We start from the raw sequence: 22,335 nt of genomic DNA, 5'->3' as shown, positions 1-22,335 counted from the left end.
TTTTTTTCTCTTACGTTCGAATTGTACGCTCACGCGCTTATAATCATTATTCTGTCTTTATCATTCATCTGACGCAAAATATAGATATAAATGCTGAAAACGCTGATAAGGTATCACCACCGAATGCAACCACACAGTGAAAACAAGATCTTAATGTTATGCGCATGCGCTAACATGCAAAATAAAAGTGGCCAAATGTTGAAGGTTATGTCATTTGTGTAACATGGCGTCGAGTGAGAGTGGTGATTTTCAAAAAGTGTTGGAGTATCGGATTTACAAGTGTTCCAGTTATTCTTCCTGTTACATACCCGAGTGAGTGCCTCTAACCCTTGCAAATCGTATCGTCGAGAAACAAGTCGGTGCACCTCCTTGTTGGAGTAACTGCGTTTTCTAACCTAAGAATGATCCTCCGGAAACCAATGCATGTGTCAGAATTATGATGAGACTTTATCTATTACCACTCACGCACAGTGTTTTTTCAGAAATATCATCGTCGATATACCGTCGGATCAGTCATCACGTTGGTCCTCTGACATCGATAATCACCCACAGGTACGTATCGCACATGTCGACTCATGTCACGCCGCTCATTTCGCCGACTGTACTTTTCAGTACCTCATCCTTAAACTTCAAAGTCCCTCCGTCGTCAAGTGCATCACTTTCGGTAAATATGAGAAGACCCACGTTTGTAATATAAAGAAGTTCAAGATATTTGGTGGTTTGGAACCTGAGAATATGATGGAGCTCCTCGAAAGGTTTGCCAACAATTACTCTCTTCTTTTTCTTTCTACCATTTTAGTTTATTTTCTTTTTTCTTTTTTTTCCTTATTTTATATATTATCACTGTCATGTCATTTATATATATATATATGTTTATTTTCTATTATTATTATTTTATATAATTATTTTATATAATTACTTTAGATCTATTCAGTAGCAGATTTACACGTTTTTACATCCTAGGCTCTCTACTTCTTGGTATCCCTTTTAGATAAATAAATAATAAAGAAAATGTTGGCTATCGTTGAAAGGTATCATTTTTCTACCAAAGTGTCAAGATTTTATTTTTATATGCTGATATACTATATACTTCAAGATGCCACATTGATGGAAATGTGCCATAACTGACAATGTTGCACAAGTACAAAATTAACTTTAATTTTAGTTATTAAAAGAATAGGCTCCTAGCCTTGTTGGACTCTGTCTAAATCTGCCACTGGCTCTATCTTATAATTTGGTATATTTCTTTTATTCTTCATTATTTATGCTGTATTACTTTTGCCAAACTTTGCATATTTTTGTACATTTTTTCCATTGTCTTTTTCTTTGCTTATTTTTATGTTTTTAGAATGTCTTGAAATAGAAATAAATGCTTTTATTTCTACCTATCTCATTCAGTTATTATGTTTGTTATTTAACCAGAGTGTTTCATTTATTTCAGTGGACTGAGGAACGATTCCATACCAGAGACATTTGATCTCAAACATGTTTTAGGGAATGAAGCGAATTACTTTCCCATTCGTTACGTAAAGGTTCTTCCGTTGCAGTCGTGGGGTCCTAGTTTTAATTTTTCTATATGGCACATCAAACTAACCGGTATCAATGACTCCAAGGTCATAAAGCCCTGTCTTGAGTGGTTCAACACGGTAAATGCATCATTGAACTGACTGCAAAAAAATCCTTTTTTACAAATAAATTATTATTAGACCATTTTTCACAATTAAATTATAGACAATTATGCATTCCGGGCTGATTAATTTTATGAAAAACGTAAAAAAAAATTGGAAAATTAATAGGTCTGTTATCCACTTTTGGCATTGACTCGTAATTGCATTTGCTTCATATAAAAACTTTATATTTAAATATTAAATCTTGTAGAACCGTACATACGAGAAACACAACCAATAAGAAATTGCCTTTAACAGTCGAGCTGGATCTTAGGTGCTATTATAATTTCGGATGAATTTATATATTACGTATGTAGTCTTTTAAATTGCGCGCTGAACAATTTTTTGTTCTTTGCGCCATTCTACCGCAATAATATCACGAGTCAAATTATCTAGCAATTTAACAATTTTGATGCTCATAGCATCTTGGATCTTAATAATGAATGACATTAAAATCTATGAATGACATATTAAAAATCCGTAAATAATTTATATTGCGAAAAATATTTTAAAAAACTTTATACTTTGGATTGAAACTAATGGACTTTATATATTACAGTATCGGCAAAAGGAGATAATAAGACTGTGCATGAAACACTTTCGGCAAATGGAACAGTCCGAGATCGTGGAAACTCTACAGAGGGTCACCGGAGTACCCCTGGAAGATCCACGACTGTCAACGTTGTATGAACTTTTGGTTACCAAGGGTGATCATCTGCAGGCAGAACGTTTTATCAGCAATGCGCTCACTAGTAAGTCCTACATGGCCTGATCATGTCATTTCCCTCCCTTGACTTGTGTTCGTTTCACAGCCTTGACTCTTATACATTGTTAAATCCGCTTTTTAGTGGGACTCTTAAACGATTATATCAATGCTCAAACTTATAGAGCAATTTGGACGAAGTTATCGTCCAGCGAGCCCAAGCCCGGGATGCGGGGCGGTCATCAGATGGTGCTTGATCCGACAGCTGAGGTACTTTATCTCTTCGGAGGATGGGACGGTAATCAGGATCTCTCTGACTTGTGGTCGTACGACATAGAAGCCGGCAAGTGGACTCTCATATGCAAGGACACCGAAGCGGTGGTCGGTAGTGTTCAATAAATTTCATTCGACATTACGACGTGATGTAACATACAAGTACTCCGATTCTGTAATTTTTAATGACAGTTTAGCATCATTGTCATTGTGCAGTTTTTAAGATCATTTGTAGTATCTGCGCAATGGCAGTATAACAATACCAACATTATTCAATTTTTTTAAGAGTTATAGAATCGTCGTACAGGATGTTAACATGCAATTAATCTCTTTATCTTTTCACTACAGCGTGTAAACAATGTGTTCGGTAAATTCAATAAGATGTTTCTTCTTTGAGAATATCAAACGGTATTTTGAAAAAACAAACAATTATTAACGAGCTCCTTTATGAATAAAGCAAATTTTTTGAGTACCACAAAGTATAAAAAAATATAATTAAGAAGAAATTTATGTAAAATGAATTTTGCAATTACGTCTTTTATTGATTTCTTCGTGTCACAGTTTTAATAAATATATATGTCTTATCTACAAAATTATCAGATCAGATGTATAAACACTTTACTTCAGATTTGTTCTTTTTCAGATTCCAGAATTGAACCTTTTCCACGATTTATTTTTTTTTCTTTTTTTTACATTAGAGAGAAAGAAAAATAAAAGACATAAGTACTATGAAAAAAGTTCAATGGGATATGGAAAAAGAACAAGTCTTTTATTTTCGTTACATTTATTACAATGTGTGTGATTCCTAGGGAGGACCTAGTGCGCGTTCATGCCACAAGATGTGCTTGGATCCGCAGAGACGGCAACTCTTCACATTGGGCAGGTATTTAGACACGCAGTATCGTACCTGTGAGAACTTAAAAAGCGACTTTTACGTTTATGACATCGAGTCAAACAAGTGGACGCAAATCTCAGAGGACACTGGAACGATAGGCGGGCCACCGCTTGTATTTGACCATCAAATGTCGATGGACGTAGAGAAACGAACTATCTATGTTTTTGGTGGGCGAGTACTGACTCATCAGAATAGGTAAGTTGTAGGGATTTAGAAGAAACAGATTGGGAAGAAAAATAGTGATTTTTTAGATAGATAAATCCTCTACCTTTCAATAACATTACTTTTATGCGTGATTTTTATACACTTGGAACACCAATGTAAGATTAACTTTAATCTGGATTTAACTTATGTTTATTTTTTTTCTAATTTTTACAATTATTCCCATTGTAGCAATGTAGTTTAATTTTAATCTTGATTCAATTAACTCTTCTTTTTCTAATCTTAAAAATTAAAAAAAAAAGATTAAGTTGATTCGAAAGTAAAGTTAATGTTACATTGAAAAAACCGAGCCTTACTGTACCTTCATTTGACATTATATTTTTAATTCACGTAGTGCCGATGAACACAGCGTAATATCGGAGCCACATTTCTCTGGATTGTATTCTTACCATGTACCAACTGGCACATGGGTCAGACTAGCCTGTGATATCGCTGATAAACAGTGTTCAAGAGACATGCCTATCTACAGATCCCGTGCTGGTCATTCCATGTTATTTCATCCGGTTAGTATCTCGTATCACACTCCTCCTCCCCCAACTATGTTTCTTTATAACGTACGAAAGAAATAACAATAAGTAAATTCACAAACGCGTCATGCAAAATGGGATTTTATTCCAGCGGTCGAGAAAACTGTACATATTCGCCGGTCAGAGAGGAAAGGAATATCTGAGTGATTTCTTCACGTACGAAGTCGATACGCAACACGTCGAGTACATAAGCTACAACGAATTCGGCACGACGAAGGATTCCAATCACGTTCCCGCGGCCGGATTCACACAGAGAGCGACCATCGATCCTGAACTCGGCGAGATCTACGTTCTGTCGGTTTGTATTTTCACGTTGCAAGATTATTAATTTGAGGCGCAATCAATTAATATACGTGAAATTTGTATAAATATAAAAATATATAAATATAAAAAATAGAAACATAAAAATAAAGAATTTTCTCAAGATTATATGAATTCTTACAATCTCGTAAATAATTAATTTGATATTGTTCTTTATATATTATATAAATTATATTAAGTACATATCTTAAATTATAAAAATTATGTTTATATCATTTTAATCTTCACAGGCAAATATTCCGAAAATATACAATTTTACAAAAAAGATATTCCAAATAAGAATTGTATTGTTGTACAGGGATCCCCCTCCCCCCCTCCTTGTATTTGTACAACTTTTATTTGGAATATACTTTTGGTAAAATTGCATTTTCGAAATACTTGTCTAGAGATTAAAATAAACCACCTTGCATATTATATTTGTATCATATGAATCATATTTAAATATATGTATAATATATATAATATTATGTTATGTATAATATTTTTCAGGGTCTGAGCAAGGACAAAGATAAAAGGGATGATAACGTGCAAAATTCTTTTTGGGTGTACAATATACAGAACAGCAAATGGTCTTGTATATATCGTAACGAGAACGTCGGTGAAAAATACTGGAGCAAGATGCAAGATTATGAACCATGTCCGCGATTCGCACATCAACTCGTTTATGATCACACCAGAAAGGTACGTTGTAAATTGTATTTATAGTAGTTATATCCTTTTATTACTGTTTTAAATAAATTTCCGTTTGCCAATTGATTCAACAATTCTTCACAAATTATTCCTTCATTAGGTTCATTTTCTGTTCGGCGGTAATCCAGGCAGATCCTGCCTTCCAAATTTACGACTTGACGACTTTTGGCAATTGGAACTGCGTCGACCTACAGGCGAACAGATTTTGAAAAAATGCAAGCTAATCATCAGAAAGCATAAGTTTAAGGAACTTGCCCTGAACAATAGTATAGAGGCTCTCGAGTACCTGCAAACGAAGATCTTCGAAATTATCGACCACTCTGACACGCAACAAACGAAAGAGGTATATATCCTTACGCGTTTTTTCATTTACATATTTTTATATTTACCACCGCTATGCTGATCGGTAAACGTAATATCGTCTCGTTAATCGCCATTTTCCCTTCGTAGTTTCAACTCTTGACATCGGTCTTATTTTGGAAACAAAATAACTCGTTGGAGGACGCCTCCCATTCGAGCACGATTCTGAATCAGTTGACAAGTGGCGTAACGACGCAACAGTGCGCGAACGCGCGTGATGTACATAACTTGCGAACTGAACTGTACAATAAACTCGCGGAATTTTTCCCGGAATCATTGACGCAGCCGCGAGCGAATTTGATCGATCTGCTACCGTTATAATGACGCAGCGAGGGGGTCGTGAGACCTTGAATGTCGGAATGTTCTCTGTTCGCATCACGTAATTTTTTATTTTGTTCAACAGTAATATCCTCGATACAACTGGCAAAGTAATCCTCATTTTTGTAGACTTACGAGCCTTTTCATGTTTGTGGTGTGATTTGTTTTTCTCCTTTCGATATGTTTTACCAATTATGGGGGAAAAAAGAATTTTGGATACAATTGTAATAGATTTCGAGTTCAACATTAGCAAAACTGCTTCTCACAATTTTATTTATTTCGTCTTATAATACGCTTCTTAAGAATTTTTTTGTTTTTTTTTTATGAATCGGGAAAACGATTCGGGACAAAACATTCTATGTGTCATTTATACTTACCTACACTTATTTGAGATCGGGAACTTTGTGATATCGATAGCTTTCTAATGGACTGGTTAGCTGATACGTAAGTAAGCTAGAGATCAATTTTATATGTAATCTCTTCTGTATTCTATATAGCTATGTGTTTATAATGTGGCCATAAAGTTGTTGTTGTTGTTATTATGTTTTGCTGAAATAATATATTCATCGAGTGTAAATTGAAGGGAGATAAGACTAGCGCATTAAGAAAGCTGTTAATTAAAGGCGTCGCGATTTAGCGCTTTCAAGATATTTCAAGCAACTTGAGACAATGTACGCTGTTTTCTACCAAAAGTATGTAAGCCAAAAATTATTGTACAGCTTCGTTAAACGCAACAAATTATAACTCTTAATCTGAAGTTTAGCGGTTTTCTGACTTACAGAGAGATGGAGAGACAGAAAATGTTATAATTAGTTACATATAAAATTTCCTTCTTTAGTTAATTACAATCTTAAATTATAATTAGGTCAATTGTTACTTAATTTAATTAAGATTTCGAATTATAATTAATTAAATAAGGAAATTTTGATGTGAATATTATAATTGAATATAGAAATTTTATTACACTGACTATAATGTTCCTCCCAATTGAATAATTGCTTATGTATTTCCCACATTGTTAAAAGCAACATGAAAATTTCATGTAGTCAAGTTGATTGAAATATTCTGCAAATATCAATTTGTTTTCTTTTGTAAAATGATCTGTTCTTAGATATAGCAGCTCCGTTATCCCGCGTTTTTTGTTCATAATCTAAGAATAAGTTCATTCACCGAAAAATGCCTTCTAACGAGATGTGAAATTTGAAAGTGTTATTATTGCATGCAAACGTCGACACGAGGTAACAATCGGGTCACAATTTGGACTTCCCCAAAAGCTTTCAGCTCCTTTTTAAACGATCAACTGCGATGGATTACCAAAGTAAATTTCAGGAACTAAATTTTCATTAGCATGTAAATACCCACGATGACGAGTCACGTTGATCTATTTCCGTGTCATAATTATCGATGCGTTACATTTAATTGTTCATCGGCAAAAATGCATCTTGTACATTGTACATACGTAATCAGCCTCTCGCGAGCTTAAAACATTATTAAGGAAAGAGGCGTATGTGAAAACGAAGCAATTATATGTATATTGTAAGATGTAGAAGCAAAAACTGTATAGCAGCTAAAGGGCGTCTACAATGGCAGTAAGCAGTAGTAGTAAGGCTGTAAGAGTAAGAAATTGACCGATTATTTTTCTCACATTTGACTATGATTAGTCAGTTTCTTATTCTTACAGCCTTACTGTCATTGTAGACGACTCTTTAGAGTATCCGGCCGCGTTCTATCTTTGTACATACATACACGATTATATGATGATAAGGAACGTCGAGACGATTTTTATAATGTGATTCCAATTACGCTAAGTTAGATAACGGAATTGTAAAAAAAATGAACGGAGAGTATATATATATATAAAAAAAAATATATGAATAGAGAGACTAAACGAAAGTGTACGCAGGCATAAAAACGAGACGACGTTGCCATTCCTTTAAATATACATAATACGATATATATTAGACTTCTCGAAGCTGGAAGGATTTAGATATCGCTTGTACGCACTATATACATGGAAGATATGCGAAATTCTTCAAGCTTTGGGACACGAGCGAAACGAAAAACGTGGATATACATCCGAAGTTCTAGTCAGATAATAAATGTTTACAAAGTACACGACAGAGAGAAAAGGATTACGAGTTTGGAATTTATTTACACACGCAAACTTCAGTTAAAGAATGAGAAATTTATTCGTTTTTTTTCCATTCCTATCACCGGGACGCATTCTCCTTTCAGAATTACATTGTCGATATAACTCTGTATATATCTTTATAATATAATAATATATAAACGGAATATATTGCACGAGAAAAAAACAACGGACAAATGCACATTAAATATCACTAACATATTTCAAATTATGGTGAAAGAAACCTCCATTGGGGGTTTCTTTCGCCATGTTTCAGACCATAAAGAACTGACAGAAACCAAGAGTGCATTCGGGGAAACGTTAGCGCTATTTTTGTCATTCTATCATTGTTTTACATCTAATAAGACCCGGGTAGCAACGTGTTGCTAGCAAGTTGTTCCAGAGTTGTTAGCAAAAAAAAGAAAAAAAATTTCCCTGACATTTCCTGATTTTCCTTGATTACATTTGAGAAAGATTTTTTGAATAAAAACAATTTTTTTGTGCCCCGCATATTGCGGTTCTTCCGCGTTGTTTACGTAGGAAGGCTTAAGACCGTTGTGCAAATTGGAAGATTATTTTATGATTTGCACTGGTCTGTCAGGCCTTCTTCAGTCCATTAAAAGTATTACTTTGCACTATAAATTAAGATCATTAAAATACTATGTTCTAATTATCTTTGTAATTAAATTTAATTAAAAATGATTTATATGAATGTTTATCATTAATATATACATATTTTGATTTTTACAAAGTTTTTTCTTTTTAACATGCAATATCTGTTAATTTCTGCAAATTGCTCAAGTAGAAATCATAAAAGTATTGGCATGGCTGTAAAAAAAAAATTAAAAAATTTATTTTACTATTATTTATTTCATAATTATTAAACAAGTTTATAAACTTAGAATTTTACAATAATTTAATTTTATCTTGGATTAACAAATTTTTTTTATAATTTTCCTGACTTTTTTCAGTTTTTCCTGATTTCCCTAACTGTTAACAATTATGCGTTCACGATATGTATTGCTATCAGAATTGCAGCAACCGAGTCCACAAATAGCAAGTTAATGCTTTCATGATATGACAATTTTAACAACTTGCCGATAACTTTAAAGTAGGGCTTGCTATTATACGTTTAAACGAAAATACATTTGCACGTATATTTTTAGCACATTTATCTATGAAAAACGTCTTTTCTAATATTGTCACTTTTTTTTTCATTTTATAAACGTTTATACCTTCGTTAAAGGATCTTCCTAATATGACACGGATTGAAAAAATTAAACATTTTTTTAGGTGTAAAAAAAACGTTTGAGTGTAGTAAAAACACGAAAAATATGTATATAAAATAACATTGAAACAATGTATTCGGAAAACCGTTTCTAATAAACGGATACGCTGATTATACACATGTTTATCTACAAGTAAACGTTTTTCTGAAAATGAATATAAACTGATAAACGTGTCGCGTTTACATGTAGATTTTCGAAAAACGGAATAAAGTCAGAGCCCTACTTTAAAGTCTTTATCATCAAAATTTGTGCTGTTGCTGAATTATTTATTATAATCTATAAACTCACATAACGCTATCATATTGTCGACAATAAAAGGTAACTTTAATGCTGCTATTTGCTGTTAATTACTGGCAATATGCAATTATTGCTTATATTACTACAATTTCGGGGGGGGGGGAAGTATATATATTCGAAATTTTAAGACAAATATACAATAAATGTTTAGCATTATAAACAATCCTAGATTTGCATGATTTTGCCGAGACTTTGTTGTCTGGGGAACGGTGAAGTTAGAATGGCACAAATAGCGATAACAATGTTTCCTCAATAAATAAGATACCTCAATAATTGATCAATAACATTGCACAAAGTATATAAATGTAAAGTTTCAGTCTCTATCATTAATCTTAGATGTACATATATATATATGTATATATATGAGCAATATATAAATTAGTATGCTCTTATTGCAAGGAAGTTTTATACATTGGATTTGCAGTTCCGTGTCATCTCCTCGTTCCATCCATTTGTTTTTAGACAAAATATATACGCATGCTGCGCATGCTCTATGAGCTTTGTTTGGTACTAGAATCACGTTAGCTTTGGTAAGACTTAATACGTGTTATCTCTGATAACAGATTCCTGCATAACGTCACATTCAAGACTCTAAATTTCTGAAAGCAGCATCAACAAGTCTTAATCAATTCACTTCTGGAAGATACACAGAATAATAACGTTAAAAATATATTATAATAACTAGAAACAAGTCAGAACTGTTGCTCGTAATAAAAGTACGAATTGTCAAAAATGCATGTAGCGTTCATTAAAAAAAAAAAAAATTACGCAATTAGATTCGTTAAAATTATCTTGGAATCTGGTAGACCGTCCAGAATGTAATGAGGGGAATTCGCCATGGACGCGAGATCGGCCTCGAACAATGTCAACTGAAGCTCCTTTCGCGCTTTCTGTACAATATAAACCATCAATGAGACTCCTACTAATATCTACAACACAACGAGAAAAAATTATTATTCTAGTTACGTCTGCAGCAAACACTTGAAGTAGACTTGAAGTACGACCCACCTGGAAGCAAAATACTACGTAGCCAGTCGCTGCCGTGGATCTATCCTCCAATACGTCCTGCATCGATCTGAGACTACTGCCCAGATAAACGTTGACCAGTTGGGCGGGCAGTAAACCTATCGCGCTGGCTACGTGGTAATGAAAACCACCTATGTTACTGACCTAATCATACACATGTATAAATATACATAACATTGTCATGAGTTATGCATGAGAGCATACCTAATGTGATCAGATTGTATCTCTTTCAGATTGCTGGTCCTGTTTAACATCCAAATGTAGGAGTCAAACAATGAATCATTTTATCCGACACAAAATTATTCAATGACATTTAATGAATAACAAAGATAGAATGGCATTTATATCGACTGTTTTTTTTTTTTTTACAGAAAGTAGCCAGTTATTAGGCTACTTATTATCTTTAACTAAACTTCTTGAGTCATTTTTCTTCTTTTTCTTTTCACATTGAAAAGAAAAGAGGTTGTTTGTAAGAACTGAGTAAAATGGAAGTAGTCAAATTTCCCACTTCAAATACGAAAATATCTGATCACATTAAACATATGCTCTGTGTACGACGAATGTGCCGCGATACGTACTGCAAAAATAGTATTCTGAAGACCGAACGGGATCGGAGTAAGCCGCGCAAACAGAACGATCTTGAAAGCCTGAGATCCAGATATTACGCGAAGTATCGCTCTCGCCGTATCACTCTGTAGGAGAGCACCGATTGGTAGCCTGGTGGACAGCAGGCCCAGAGTCACATGGGCAATTGCTATGCCAAGATTAGCAGAGAGTATGACGATCGCCATGCCGCGTATCACGCCAAACAGGTAGCCACTGGCGACAATGAGGAACAGATAGCCGATCACAATCGGGAACGACACCACCGTGAACAGACCTATGAAGATCACAGCGATGATCCAGGCGTTCTGATGCTCGATCCAATAGAGCAGTAGTTTTATGTAGTCCCTACAGATGAAGACAATGGTGCCGAGGAAGGCCAGAGTCGCGATCGTAATCACGACGTAGCATATCGAGTTCGAGCTGATACAACCAAAGAGTATCCCCGAATTCTTGGAAGAGCGCATACCAGTCTCGACATCGTCTATATCGATGATCTGATCCATGTTTCAACAACTTCTCTACAATGTTCTCCACAATGTATCAGAGAGCAGTCAATCCTTGACAACAATGTGTGTAAAAGCAAATAGTAATTAATTAAAACAGTAGAATATAGAATAGAATTTACTTCAGTTTATATCAACAAGAAGGGATAATTAATTTTAAAAAATTAAGATACACTAGATTCATATCCCTTCTATATTTTACTTAAATATATTATAGTAGAATAGAATAAAATTTATTTATACTTCAGCTTACATTGCCACACAAGAAAAATTAATTATAACAATTAACTTTTTAAAAAATATTAATGATTATACGTACAAGAAATTCATTTTTCTATTCTGTTAAAAAATAGAGAATAGAACTTATATACTTTAGTTTAAATTGTCAAGAAAGAATAATTAAAATAATTAATGTAAAGTAAAAATGAGAGATCACACACGAAATCAGGTATTTTAAATAAATTTCATAAAGTTGAAGAATAATTTTACCTTGCAACATTGATGGAGGGAAGTGAATCGACTTATACTTCAGCCCATAATGCGAAATGCGTATATATCTGTTTGGGAAGAACGTGACACATAAAATTTCGGTTGTTAAACATGCTACTTGGCAACATGTCAACCGCAATAAACCTATTAACAGACGCAAAATTGTGGAAAAATATTAACGTCAACGTAACTATTTAACTCTTGAACCAACTGCTCCTAAAATTGTCATTTCTCTAAAAATAGAGTATACAATCTCGATTTTTTTTTTATTAATTAACTAGATTGCTGTAAATAATTATTCGGAAGCGTGGCAAACTTTGACTATATAATATGGACGATATAGACTGGTTGTCAACTACGAGAATCGGACAAGAAGGAAATACCAGGGAATACGTCTACAATCTGCATTGTGGACGAGATTCAAAAATAAACCTGTAGATGCCGCCACCGCCGCGCCGCGATAAAGCTAAAATTAATTGCCCTGGCAATATTAAACGCTCGGCCATTAAGGACGTTCACCGGCTACAATCGTAGCCAAAAGTTTACTGCTCGCTCGCTTCTCGGTGCATAGCGCATGTCTCTCCCCACTCCGCTTCCCATGCCTATACTTTTTCTGCTGAGTGTACTCACGCACAAGCAACGGGGTTCGATGCCTTGTATGTACACACGCACACTAGCCTGTTGAGAAAAGCGGGGACCCGTTTCATAGCAACGGCTCTCCTTCCATGCGGCGACTTACTTCAAGTGCTGTCGGATACACCACTTCGAACTTCGATAACTCAAGAACGGATCCCCGTTTTTTTTTTCATGTTATTTCTAGCATCATCCTGCATCATATCCTAATTTTTTAGAACAATCGTATAGATATCACAGTCGCTATGAATTGAAATGTCACTTGAGCGCACGCTTGGGCTATACCTTACATGTTAAAAGCTGCAACTTTGATCCGATAATGGTGGAATGTAGGCAGTACCAAAAATAAATTTGGCATTCTGAATCAAAACTGATACAAAAAGCTGTTCCAATTTTACAGGGCATATTATAGGAGAACTATTCAAGTTCTTGGACACAGCAATTAACACACCACCACCACGTGAGCAATCACTTGTTTCGAAACATCGGTCCTGTCTGTAGATATTATAATCATCCAATCCCAATTCAGCATAAAAAAAAAAAATATATATTTTTATATATTAAAAATATATAAAAATATGCATTTATTTATAAGGTTATATAAAGACTTTATAAATTCTTTATATGAATTTTGATGAAATCTTTATAAAGAACTTATAAGACTTTTATTTAGAATATATTAACTTTTTTTTCGCGGGATTCTATCTCTTAAAAAAACTTTTTTTAAAAAAAAGAAAAAAACATACGCCAAGTGCATAAGAAAGATATTGAACTTCTTGATCCAAAACAGATATGAGATAAATATAATTGACCAAGTGTATTCTTCATTACGCCAGTCACATAATTAAGACAGACCGAAAGTGAGTATAATTATCAACTGTATTATAGTGAAGAAAAAACTTGGCGTGCCCGGGTCGCATTAATTGTAAACAGTATGCAGTGAAAACATTAATTCAACATAGTATTTGTATTATAAATTAAAATAACAGACATATGTATACAGATATAATATATACGTATAACATAGTGATATAAATTGTGAGACATGAAAATATATTCACAAATAATAGATGTGATGTAAATTATGGACAAGTATAATATTTAGATATATATTTTAGAAACATTATAAATAACAACTTTTTATGTTCAGTAAGCAATTATTAACATCTTTTCTTTGTTGAATTATTGTTTTCGCATATATAGTGTATACTGCAGAATATTGCGATAGAACCAAGGTTCTAGAGTATTGAATGACATAAATCGGGCAAAAAAATGTCAAACTTCACAAAAGACGTCTTGAGGACTTTTCCAAAAAACGTTCTTAAGACGTATTTCGGACTTTATCCACAATAAGTCTGTTGCAGGTAGTCGGAAAGACGTCTTGAGGACATGACGGTTATAATATCGACTATTCTAAAATGATTTTTTGTCGATTTAGAATGTAATTGACTAAGAGTTGACTTATATTGTCAATTTTATATTTATTATTTTAATAATAAAATTCTGTAGATGCGCCATATATAATATATATATATATTTCAAATAATATAAAATACTAAAAAATGGTTATATAAGTAACAATGAATAACTTATTTTATTGTTGCGATGTCTCATCGTAAATTTTTTTTAAATCCATATTGTATAAATAATAACAAATTAATGAATAATCTATGAGCACGTTAAAAAAGTAAATAATTTGTGTTAAATGCACGTATAATAGAGAAATGAAGTACTTATGTATAATCTGTTCCTTTTAACAAATAATCATCGCAATATATGCGATGCTGTACTTTCATGTCATCGATCTTTCATCAGTTGTGTTTCTGACCATTGCTGACGAAGAGAACATTAATTTTAATTATAAAAATAATTAATGAATTCATCATCGTCGTAACCCAACTGGACCCCATTCAGTCAAATTTGATATTGAGAGGTAAGAAATTCTTTTCAATGGTATATGTTCTTTCTTTTTATTTCTATTATTTAGTTCTTAATAGAACTAAATAATAGAAATAAAAATTAATTTTAAATTTCGGTGACTATAAAATCACATAACATTCATTCATTTATTCATTTATTTTTCCCCAGCATTAAATTCGTTCCTCTCCTGTCCAAGGCTGTCCTTACTCCTTCACCGTCTTCTGAGTTTCCCTAGTTTGGTTTTTCTTCCTACTCGATTGCGGATGCGGATCGAAACTCCTATTCTTGAAAAGAAACGTGTACAAAGAAGACGTGCATTGGAATTTAAAAAAATGTGTATTTATTTTGTGTGAAAATTTATTTAAAAGTTAAATAAAAATTAATAATTAAATAATTAATGATATCTACATTACCGACGATTAATGCACAAGTCTGAAATTGATCTAAAAATAATGTCTGAAAGACGTATTTCAGACATTATCCTTAAGACGTTTTATGGACATTGATTTGGGATCAATAAAGAGACGTCATAAATCGACGCATAAGCCATCTTTAAGACGTCATATAGACGTCATTCTGATACTTCCAAAAAATGTGTCTCATGAATTTTAGGACGTCTTTATGACGACAAATTGTTCTCTGGGTTGGAGCTATCAATGGAATGGTTCTACCAGCGTGAATTGAGAATTGGCGACGTCTGGCGAACAGAGAGATCCCTCGTGAGTGCTTATTGCTGACTCGATAAAATTAGTAGGATTAATAGCAAAAGAGTTAATAAAATTAGAATTAGTAGAAATAGAATTAATAGATTTGTTGTAAGGAACGATAATATTATTATGATGAGAGGTAATAAGTTTTGGTTAGAATTACATTGTAGTTCTTTACATGCAGTAAATCGACTGGAGTTTAAGTACAAACTCTTGACCTTGAGATAAATAATTTATTTTGTTACATGTTGACTTATTATATACAATGTTTTATACATTACTTTTGGATCATTATTATAAATATTTTTTAAATCATGTATAGCTATAGGTATTAAAATTTCGTTATTATTTACAGGATGTGAGTGCCTTAAGTTTCAATCAAAAAGGAAACTTATTAGCAAGAGCCGCTCTAAACAAAGTTTCTATTTGGGATTGGGCTGCAAGGAAAAAGCGTTGTTGCCTTCCAAGTGGCGATGGCTTACTAAGCGAGGTATGTATAATATTTATATTATATAATAAAGTATTGCTATTTGAATGTTTTGTAATAGTTATTCTGATTTAATTGTATTTTTTTATTAATCTTTTCAATTTAATAATATATGTGTTTAGGCCAAATGGCTGCCTTTAGACGTAGAAAATTTTATGGTCATTCGTAGTTTCGATGGTGATATACATTTATTAGATCTTGAATACAACTCATGGAAACAATTGTTGCACTATGAATCATCCTTTCATGATTCGGTACCACGTAGACAACATTTTATGAATGACAGGTCATTGGCTGTGCATCCTGAAATACCCTATGTCTTGTTTTCTGCTGGAAACGGCTCGATTTCATCCATAGATATCCGGGAGGATACATCAAAGTAAGACATTGTTATTAAAAAGTTCACATGTAATAATGTTTCTTATATATTCTTTGTTTATAGCATACAGAATGTCTATATATATCTAATAGTAATTGTTTTTGTACCAAAAATCGTTGTATTGACTGTGTTCAGCAGACTCAACAGTTTTGCAACCGTTTTATAATTCGTCTCGCTGATTGGATTATACTTTTTGATCTAAAGAAATAGTCCTATCTCAACGAAGAGTCATAAAATAGTTATAAAACTGTTGAGTCTGCTGAACGCGACTATTATCTGGCGTTAAGTGTAGCACGAAATCGTCCTGTGTACTTATATGCGAATCAATCATATTGTGATTGAAAGATGACTGGACCGTTATGACAGCTATAGCCCGGTTCAACCAAAGTAATATTGATTTATTTCGGTTCAACTTACTGTTAATCTTTTCCTAATTCTTATAATTGTTTCTGTTTTTGTAATTCCAAGAATTAGAAAAACAGGAACGATAAGTTAAACCAAAATATACTTATATTGTTTGCACCTGAGTTAATGGCTATTTTTAAAATGTAGATTAATTTTAATCTTGGTTCAACTTATACTTTGGACAAGAAAAAATGATAAGAATCTTGTTGAATCGTACATTTGAAACTCAACAAACGGAAAATAGGATATGCTGGCATAAAAGATCCAGGTTCGACCATTATAACAAAAAAAGTTAAAACAAAATTAAATTTAATCTACGTTAATTAGTAGAAATGAGAATAAGTCGATTAAATTCTACATAGACGCAATACTAAATTTTGACAATATTCAATACTAAAGACCGTTAATATGTGTAAGAACATAACTAATACAAACACGAACCCTACAACAGTCTAGCTTGGATCTCTAATTGCTTACATGTACCGCGGTAGTATCACGAATTAAAACAAATGAATAATTAACTAATATACGTAGTCCCCCCAAACTGCGCGTCGAACTATCGTTGGTCTTGAAACGCAATTCTAATAATCTGAAAATAATAAATCTGGAAATAATTCTTCTTATTGTGAAAAATATTACATCGGCCGGGAGTCGAACCCGGATACCTTGCTTTAAGCAAGTGTCCTAGCCAATTAGACTACCGAGGCCTTAGTAATATTCCTCGCAATAATTTATTTTAATTGGTGATAATACCACAGTAGTTTACCAGGTGTATGCATAAGTTTTTTCCGGTTTTTTGGTAAAAAAAAAACACGTAATTTTCAAGGGAAATTAGTTTTTTTTTATTTAAAATATTGGCCATCGGCTTCTACACATTTCGCCCATCTTTCAGGTAATTTATGAATACCATACCAGAGAAACTGCTTGTCTTTTGCGGCAAACCATTCGTCGAGCCATTTTCCAACTTCCTTGAAATTGCTGAAGTGCTGCTCTGCGTGCCCCATTGATGTGAAGAGGTGATAGTCAGATAGCGCCAGGTCTGGGGAGTACGGCGGGTGCGGAAGGATGTCCCATCCAAGCGATTTCAAGGTGTCTTTCACTGGTTTTGCTGTGTGAGACGGCGCATTGTCGTGTAACAGAATCACAGATTATCGAGTTTTGATCTTTCCCATTGCTCGTAAACGTCTGCTGATTGTTTCTTGTGATACATGTAATGCTTCTGCTAATTGCCGTTGAGTTTGAGTTGGGTCTTCATCCAATAACTCTTGCAATTGCTCGTCTTCGCATTTTTGTGGTCTACCAGAGCGCTCACTGTCTTTCACATTGAAATCACCACTTTTAAATTGTCGAAACCATGTCTCACATGTTCTAATCGATGGAGCGTGTTCACCATATGTTTCTACCAGCAAACGATGAATTTCAACAGCCTTTTTCTTTTGATTAAATAAAAAAAGCAATGCGTGCCGCAAATGTTCTTTTTCAGGCACAAAACTCGACATGATCACTGAACTATAAAACAAAGACGCTAGTTTTTGGCGGACACAACTTGTGTGTGTTTGTATAGTTAAATGTCAGACGACCAAAATGGCGTATGTATCAAATTAATACGCTGCGTACTTTTCGCTGGCACCATCTCTTAGTTAAACCGGAAAAGACTTATGCATACACCTGGTATATGTAAACGATTAAAGATCCAAGCTAGACCGTTATAGGCTTCATGTTTGTATTAGTTATACTAATAAATTTTGAGTTTACATGATAAAAGTGTTTATTTTTGTTTTTTAATACACATGTTATATATACTAATATCCATTATAATATTAAATACATTTATGTTCATATCCATAGATTGGTCGATATAAAGAAATTTCGAAATAGTACGTTAACAAGTATACATTGTAATCCTTCTAATAGTAATGAAGTTTGTGTCACCGGTCATTTTCCCTGCGTAAGGGTGTATGATCAGCGAAATACTTCGAAACCACTTTATCAATTGTGGACCACCAAGTATCACAAGGTATGCATTAGTTTGATTCAAACCTATTGCTGAAAAGTTTATGAATATTTAAAGAAATACTACAGTGTTTATGTTTTTTACATGAGTTTTAATTACATATGTAATTTAAATGTATTAGTGGGTTTGAAATGAAAATGTTTATTAGTTTGATCAAATTGATGAATTTGATGAATTAGTTTTATCAAACTAATGACTGAAAAATGTATTTTCATAAAATGTATTTTCATAAAATGTATTTTCAAAAACTGCATAATAAAAGAAATCGGAATACACATAATCTATTATCTTGATGCCTTAGTACCATGTAATATTATGTATATGTTAAGAAAATATAATTTGTAATATATATTAGAAAAGTGGCAATCTTAGACATTGAAAACATTTTATTCAGTCAGTAAGAAGCATTCTACATGATGATAATAATAATCATAGTTATAATCCGTGATAATAATAATAATTAATAATCATAATAATTCATTCGTAATAACCACAATTTGTAAATGTACAAGGTAAACTTTCTCTCTCACTCTCTTTCTATCGCACCCTTTATTTCTCTCTTTCGCTCTCTGTTCTCGCATTCTCTCTCGTTCACACGTTGAGAATTGTCATTTTATATAGTGTACATAAAATTACAGAAAAATTCACCAATATATAAATCAAACGTCGTTACTCTTCAAAGACTATGAATGTAGTCAATAAATCATCCCTATCATCATTCCGTCTCTGCTGCAAAGATACTTCTTGATACTTTTCTTTCTTTCTTTTTCTTTTTTTTTTTTCAGTTCGGCATTCGGCAGCGTTGTTGGATTTGAAGGACTACTCTTTTAAAGGTCCGCAGCGGCAACGCCCTCGCAATATTTCCCTAATATAGTATATTTGTACATTTGTAGGTCCTTTCCTTATAACCCTGGGAAACACGGGCGGAGATCCGATGGATCCCCTGAATACATGAAATCAACGATCAATCATTTAATCTTAATTTCACGTTCAATTATCTGATGCTGAATGAGCCTGATAATGGAATATAGATAAACGAATTTAAGCATTAACTATATTCCTCTATTATAGACAATCCAGATTAACAAAATGGAACGCAAATCTGTTCAGATCCTCGTCTACAATTCTTCTGATAAATGTTCACACAAGGTCAACTCTTTTAAAAGTTAACGATCTTGAAATATAACATTTAAAAGATTTTAATCGTCGCTCATTGTTTATTAAATTAGCAAAAAATTTATTGAACACATCGTTTTTTTTTTCTGTGTGCTGTGGCCACATGCACATGCTTTTTATGTATTAAATTAAATTATCGATATTATAAATTAATTTACAATATACTAAAAATAATAAAAACTCAAAAGATTAGACAGACTCTTACGCAAGACGGATATCATATACCAAAACAAAGTCATATTGCTGCCAGTAATAAAGATTCATTCATATTCTTTTTTTCTTCTTTCTCGGGCTTTGGATTTCCGACTCTTGTCAGAGTCGCGATACCATGCTTTATATTCTTTTCTTATTACAATGCCAGTCTAATGTCTAAATCTTCAGTATCTTTCTCGATTAAAAGTTATTAATAAGATAGGGAAGAGGTTACACCCTCCATCAACGCTACATGCTATGCAAATATTCACCTTACACTGTAACTTCTCTTCTGTTTTCATTCCAGTATCAGAAAACTGTATTCTATTTTTGAAACATCTTTTGTTAATAACTTTTTAGCAATGACTAAAACCTTTTGAATGCTACTAAGCATCATGATCTTGGTAACATATTTAATTTCTATAACCTTTCTTCTTCTTTAAAAGACTTCCTACCAGAATCGCAAGGCAAGTCTACCGTTCTCTATTACAAAATTACACCTGCGTCTACCAGGGTTAATATAGATAGGCGAGAATATTTAAGGCGAATAAATCCACTATACATACATCCTTCAACAAAGTTTCGGTGGAAATATATCCCGTAAAAAAACGTCGGCGACCCTGTAAAGAATCGAAGCTCGTAACAACAACGGGGGCGCAGAGCGTGACCGCCGCGGATTCTTTTCTTTTTTTCCCCGTATTACTGTAAATCCATATTACTATTGATTTGAGGTAGTGTATTCAATGTAATCCTATTACCTTGCTGCTATATGTTGCGTGTGTGGATATGTTGTGTATGTCGTATGAATACTCCTTCGCACACCTATCGCACTTCCGATTGCGAGCCCGGAATTGTTCTTTGTCGTTTATTGTAATATACGTATAAAAAAGTCCGGTGTATGTCTCGTGGAGCATACGAGTGCAAGATGTTTACAGGCCTATTGCAAAATATTATTATCGGCAGTAATCTGACGGGCGATTATGAAAGTGTTATTGATCGATATATATTATTTTTCCAAGCTCGTAGTTCGTGCCGGCCGTAGGTGTGCTTCATAAAATTATCGTCTATGCAATGGAGTATGAAGCCGAATGTCGGACAAATTCCATCGAGACCCCCGTGTCTCGATTTTTCTGTCTTCTCTCTCTCTCTCTCTCTCTCTCTCTCTCTCTTTCTCTCTCTCTCTCTCTCTCTCTCTCTCTCTCTCTCTCTCTCTCTCTCTCTCTCCACCCGCGCGCCCGGGAATTAATCCCGTATATCGATAATGAACGCGCGTTTGTTCGTCTTTCCAGAAACGTTTGGATGTTCCGCAAAAAATCCGTCCGCAATTCGGCGTTTTTCAACTTCATTTTTTTTTTAATACCAAATACGACAAGGCTGCTGACATTAGGCTTGCTAGCACTTTGTAAATAATGCCCAGCGATTGTGCTATTTTGTTTAAGTTTCTCTTTAACTATTACTTCATGAATAATCATTATCACATTTTTTCTTTTTTTTTTTTCTTTAATTAATCGTCTTCACAGATCGTCGAGGAGAGGGGGAGACGTGTGACACATCGTCGGCGCCGCGCCAAGTTGGCTCAATCTATGAACACTTCTGTAAAAAATATAATATCTATGGATGGTTGAGCCCTTGGCCAGCATACGCAAGCGAACCGAGTTAAGTTGCCTCTCTCACAGGGGGAAGGGCAAACTAGGAGGGTGGGATCACTTCTGCATGGAATGAGCAATGACTATATAGTAACGCATATATCTAACACATGTACTCTTTGCTTAGAACAATATGTATCGCTCAACTTTGCTACTCTCTACAACTTCACAGTAAATTCCACTCTATAAAGTTAAATCTCACTCTGAAAAGTGAAATCTCACTCTTAAATTCAGTTTCATCAATTTAAGATTAATTTTAATTTCGATCCAATTTGCCCTTTATCTAATTCTAATTCTAGAATCCTTAGAATTAAAAAAGATAAACAGTGAAACCGAGATTGAAGTTAATCTTATTGGTGAAACCTGGCCTCAAAGATTGAAAATGGAGCCATTCTTTTTCAAGACTGACTGAATTTTCACTCTTTAGAGCGAGATTTCACTCCAAAGAATTTAGAGAGTACG

The 22,335-nt window shown here is 33.6% G+C and overlaps 3 protein-coding genes across 4 annotated transcripts; 2 read left to right on the top strand and 1 right to left on the bottom strand.

Moving 5' to 3' along the window:
* The first annotated feature begins 211 nt into the window (after nt 1–211).
* Nucleotides 212–6,110, top strand: muskelin (muskelin 1). The gene is made up of 12 exons (XM_018543899.1): nt 212–312; nt 483–552; nt 613–755; nt 1,442–1,646; nt 2,227–2,419; nt 2,516–2,751; nt 3,453–3,733; nt 4,095–4,263; nt 4,379–4,585; nt 5,098–5,289; nt 5,399–5,641; nt 5,749–6,110. The coding sequence occupies exons 1-12, from the start codon at nt 224–226 to the stop codon at nt 5,977–5,979; spliced, it is 2,259 nt and encodes a 752-aa protein (XP_018399401.1). The 5' UTR covers nt 212–223; the 3' UTR covers nt 5,980–6,110.
* Nucleotides 6,111–9,615: 3,505 nt separating this feature from the next.
* On the bottom strand, nt 9,616–12,346 carry LOC108777102 (transmembrane protein 64). Of its 2 annotated transcripts, XM_018543904.1 has the most exons (4): nt 12,315–12,346; nt 11,295–11,879; nt 10,699–10,860; nt 9,616–10,619 (listed from the first exon to the last, which is right to left on the bottom strand). In XM_018543904.1, the coding sequence occupies exons 2-4, from the start codon at nt 11,823–11,825 to the stop codon at nt 10,455–10,457; spliced, it is 858 nt and encodes a 285-aa protein (XP_018399406.1). In that variant the 5' UTR covers nt 11,826–11,879; nt 12,315–12,346; the 3' UTR covers nt 9,616–10,454. The 2 variants fall into 2 exon arrangements, with proteins under 2 accessions (XP_018399406.1, XP_018399407.1); XM_018543905.1 differs by lacking the exon at nt 12,315–12,346 and having other exon boundaries at nt 11,295–11,882.
* A 3,149-nt stretch (nt 12,347–15,495) lies between these two features.
* Nucleotides 15,496–18,895, top strand: LOC108777083 (DDB1- and CUL4-associated factor 8-like). The gene is made up of 4 exons (XM_018543879.1): nt 15,496–15,586; nt 15,930–16,064; nt 16,184–16,440; nt 18,694–18,895. Exons 1-4 carry the CDS (start codon nt 15,524–15,526, stop codon nt 18,893–18,895), a joined length of 657 nt encoding a protein of 218 aa, XP_018399381.1. The 5' UTR covers nt 15,496–15,523.
* Nucleotides 18,896–22,335: the final 3,440 nt, after the last annotated feature.

Source organism: Cyphomyrmex costatus, unplaced genomic scaffold (assembly GCF_001594065.2).
Source record: "Cyphomyrmex costatus isolate MS0001 unplaced genomic scaffold, Ccosl1.0 scaffold408, whole genome shotgun sequence".
Taxonomy (NCBI): Eukaryota; Metazoa; Arthropoda; class Insecta; order Hymenoptera; family Formicidae; genus Cyphomyrmex; species Cyphomyrmex costatus.
The sequence above is the reverse complement of the archived record's forward strand: the minus strand, read 5'-3'. Positions and strand labels throughout refer to the sequence as shown.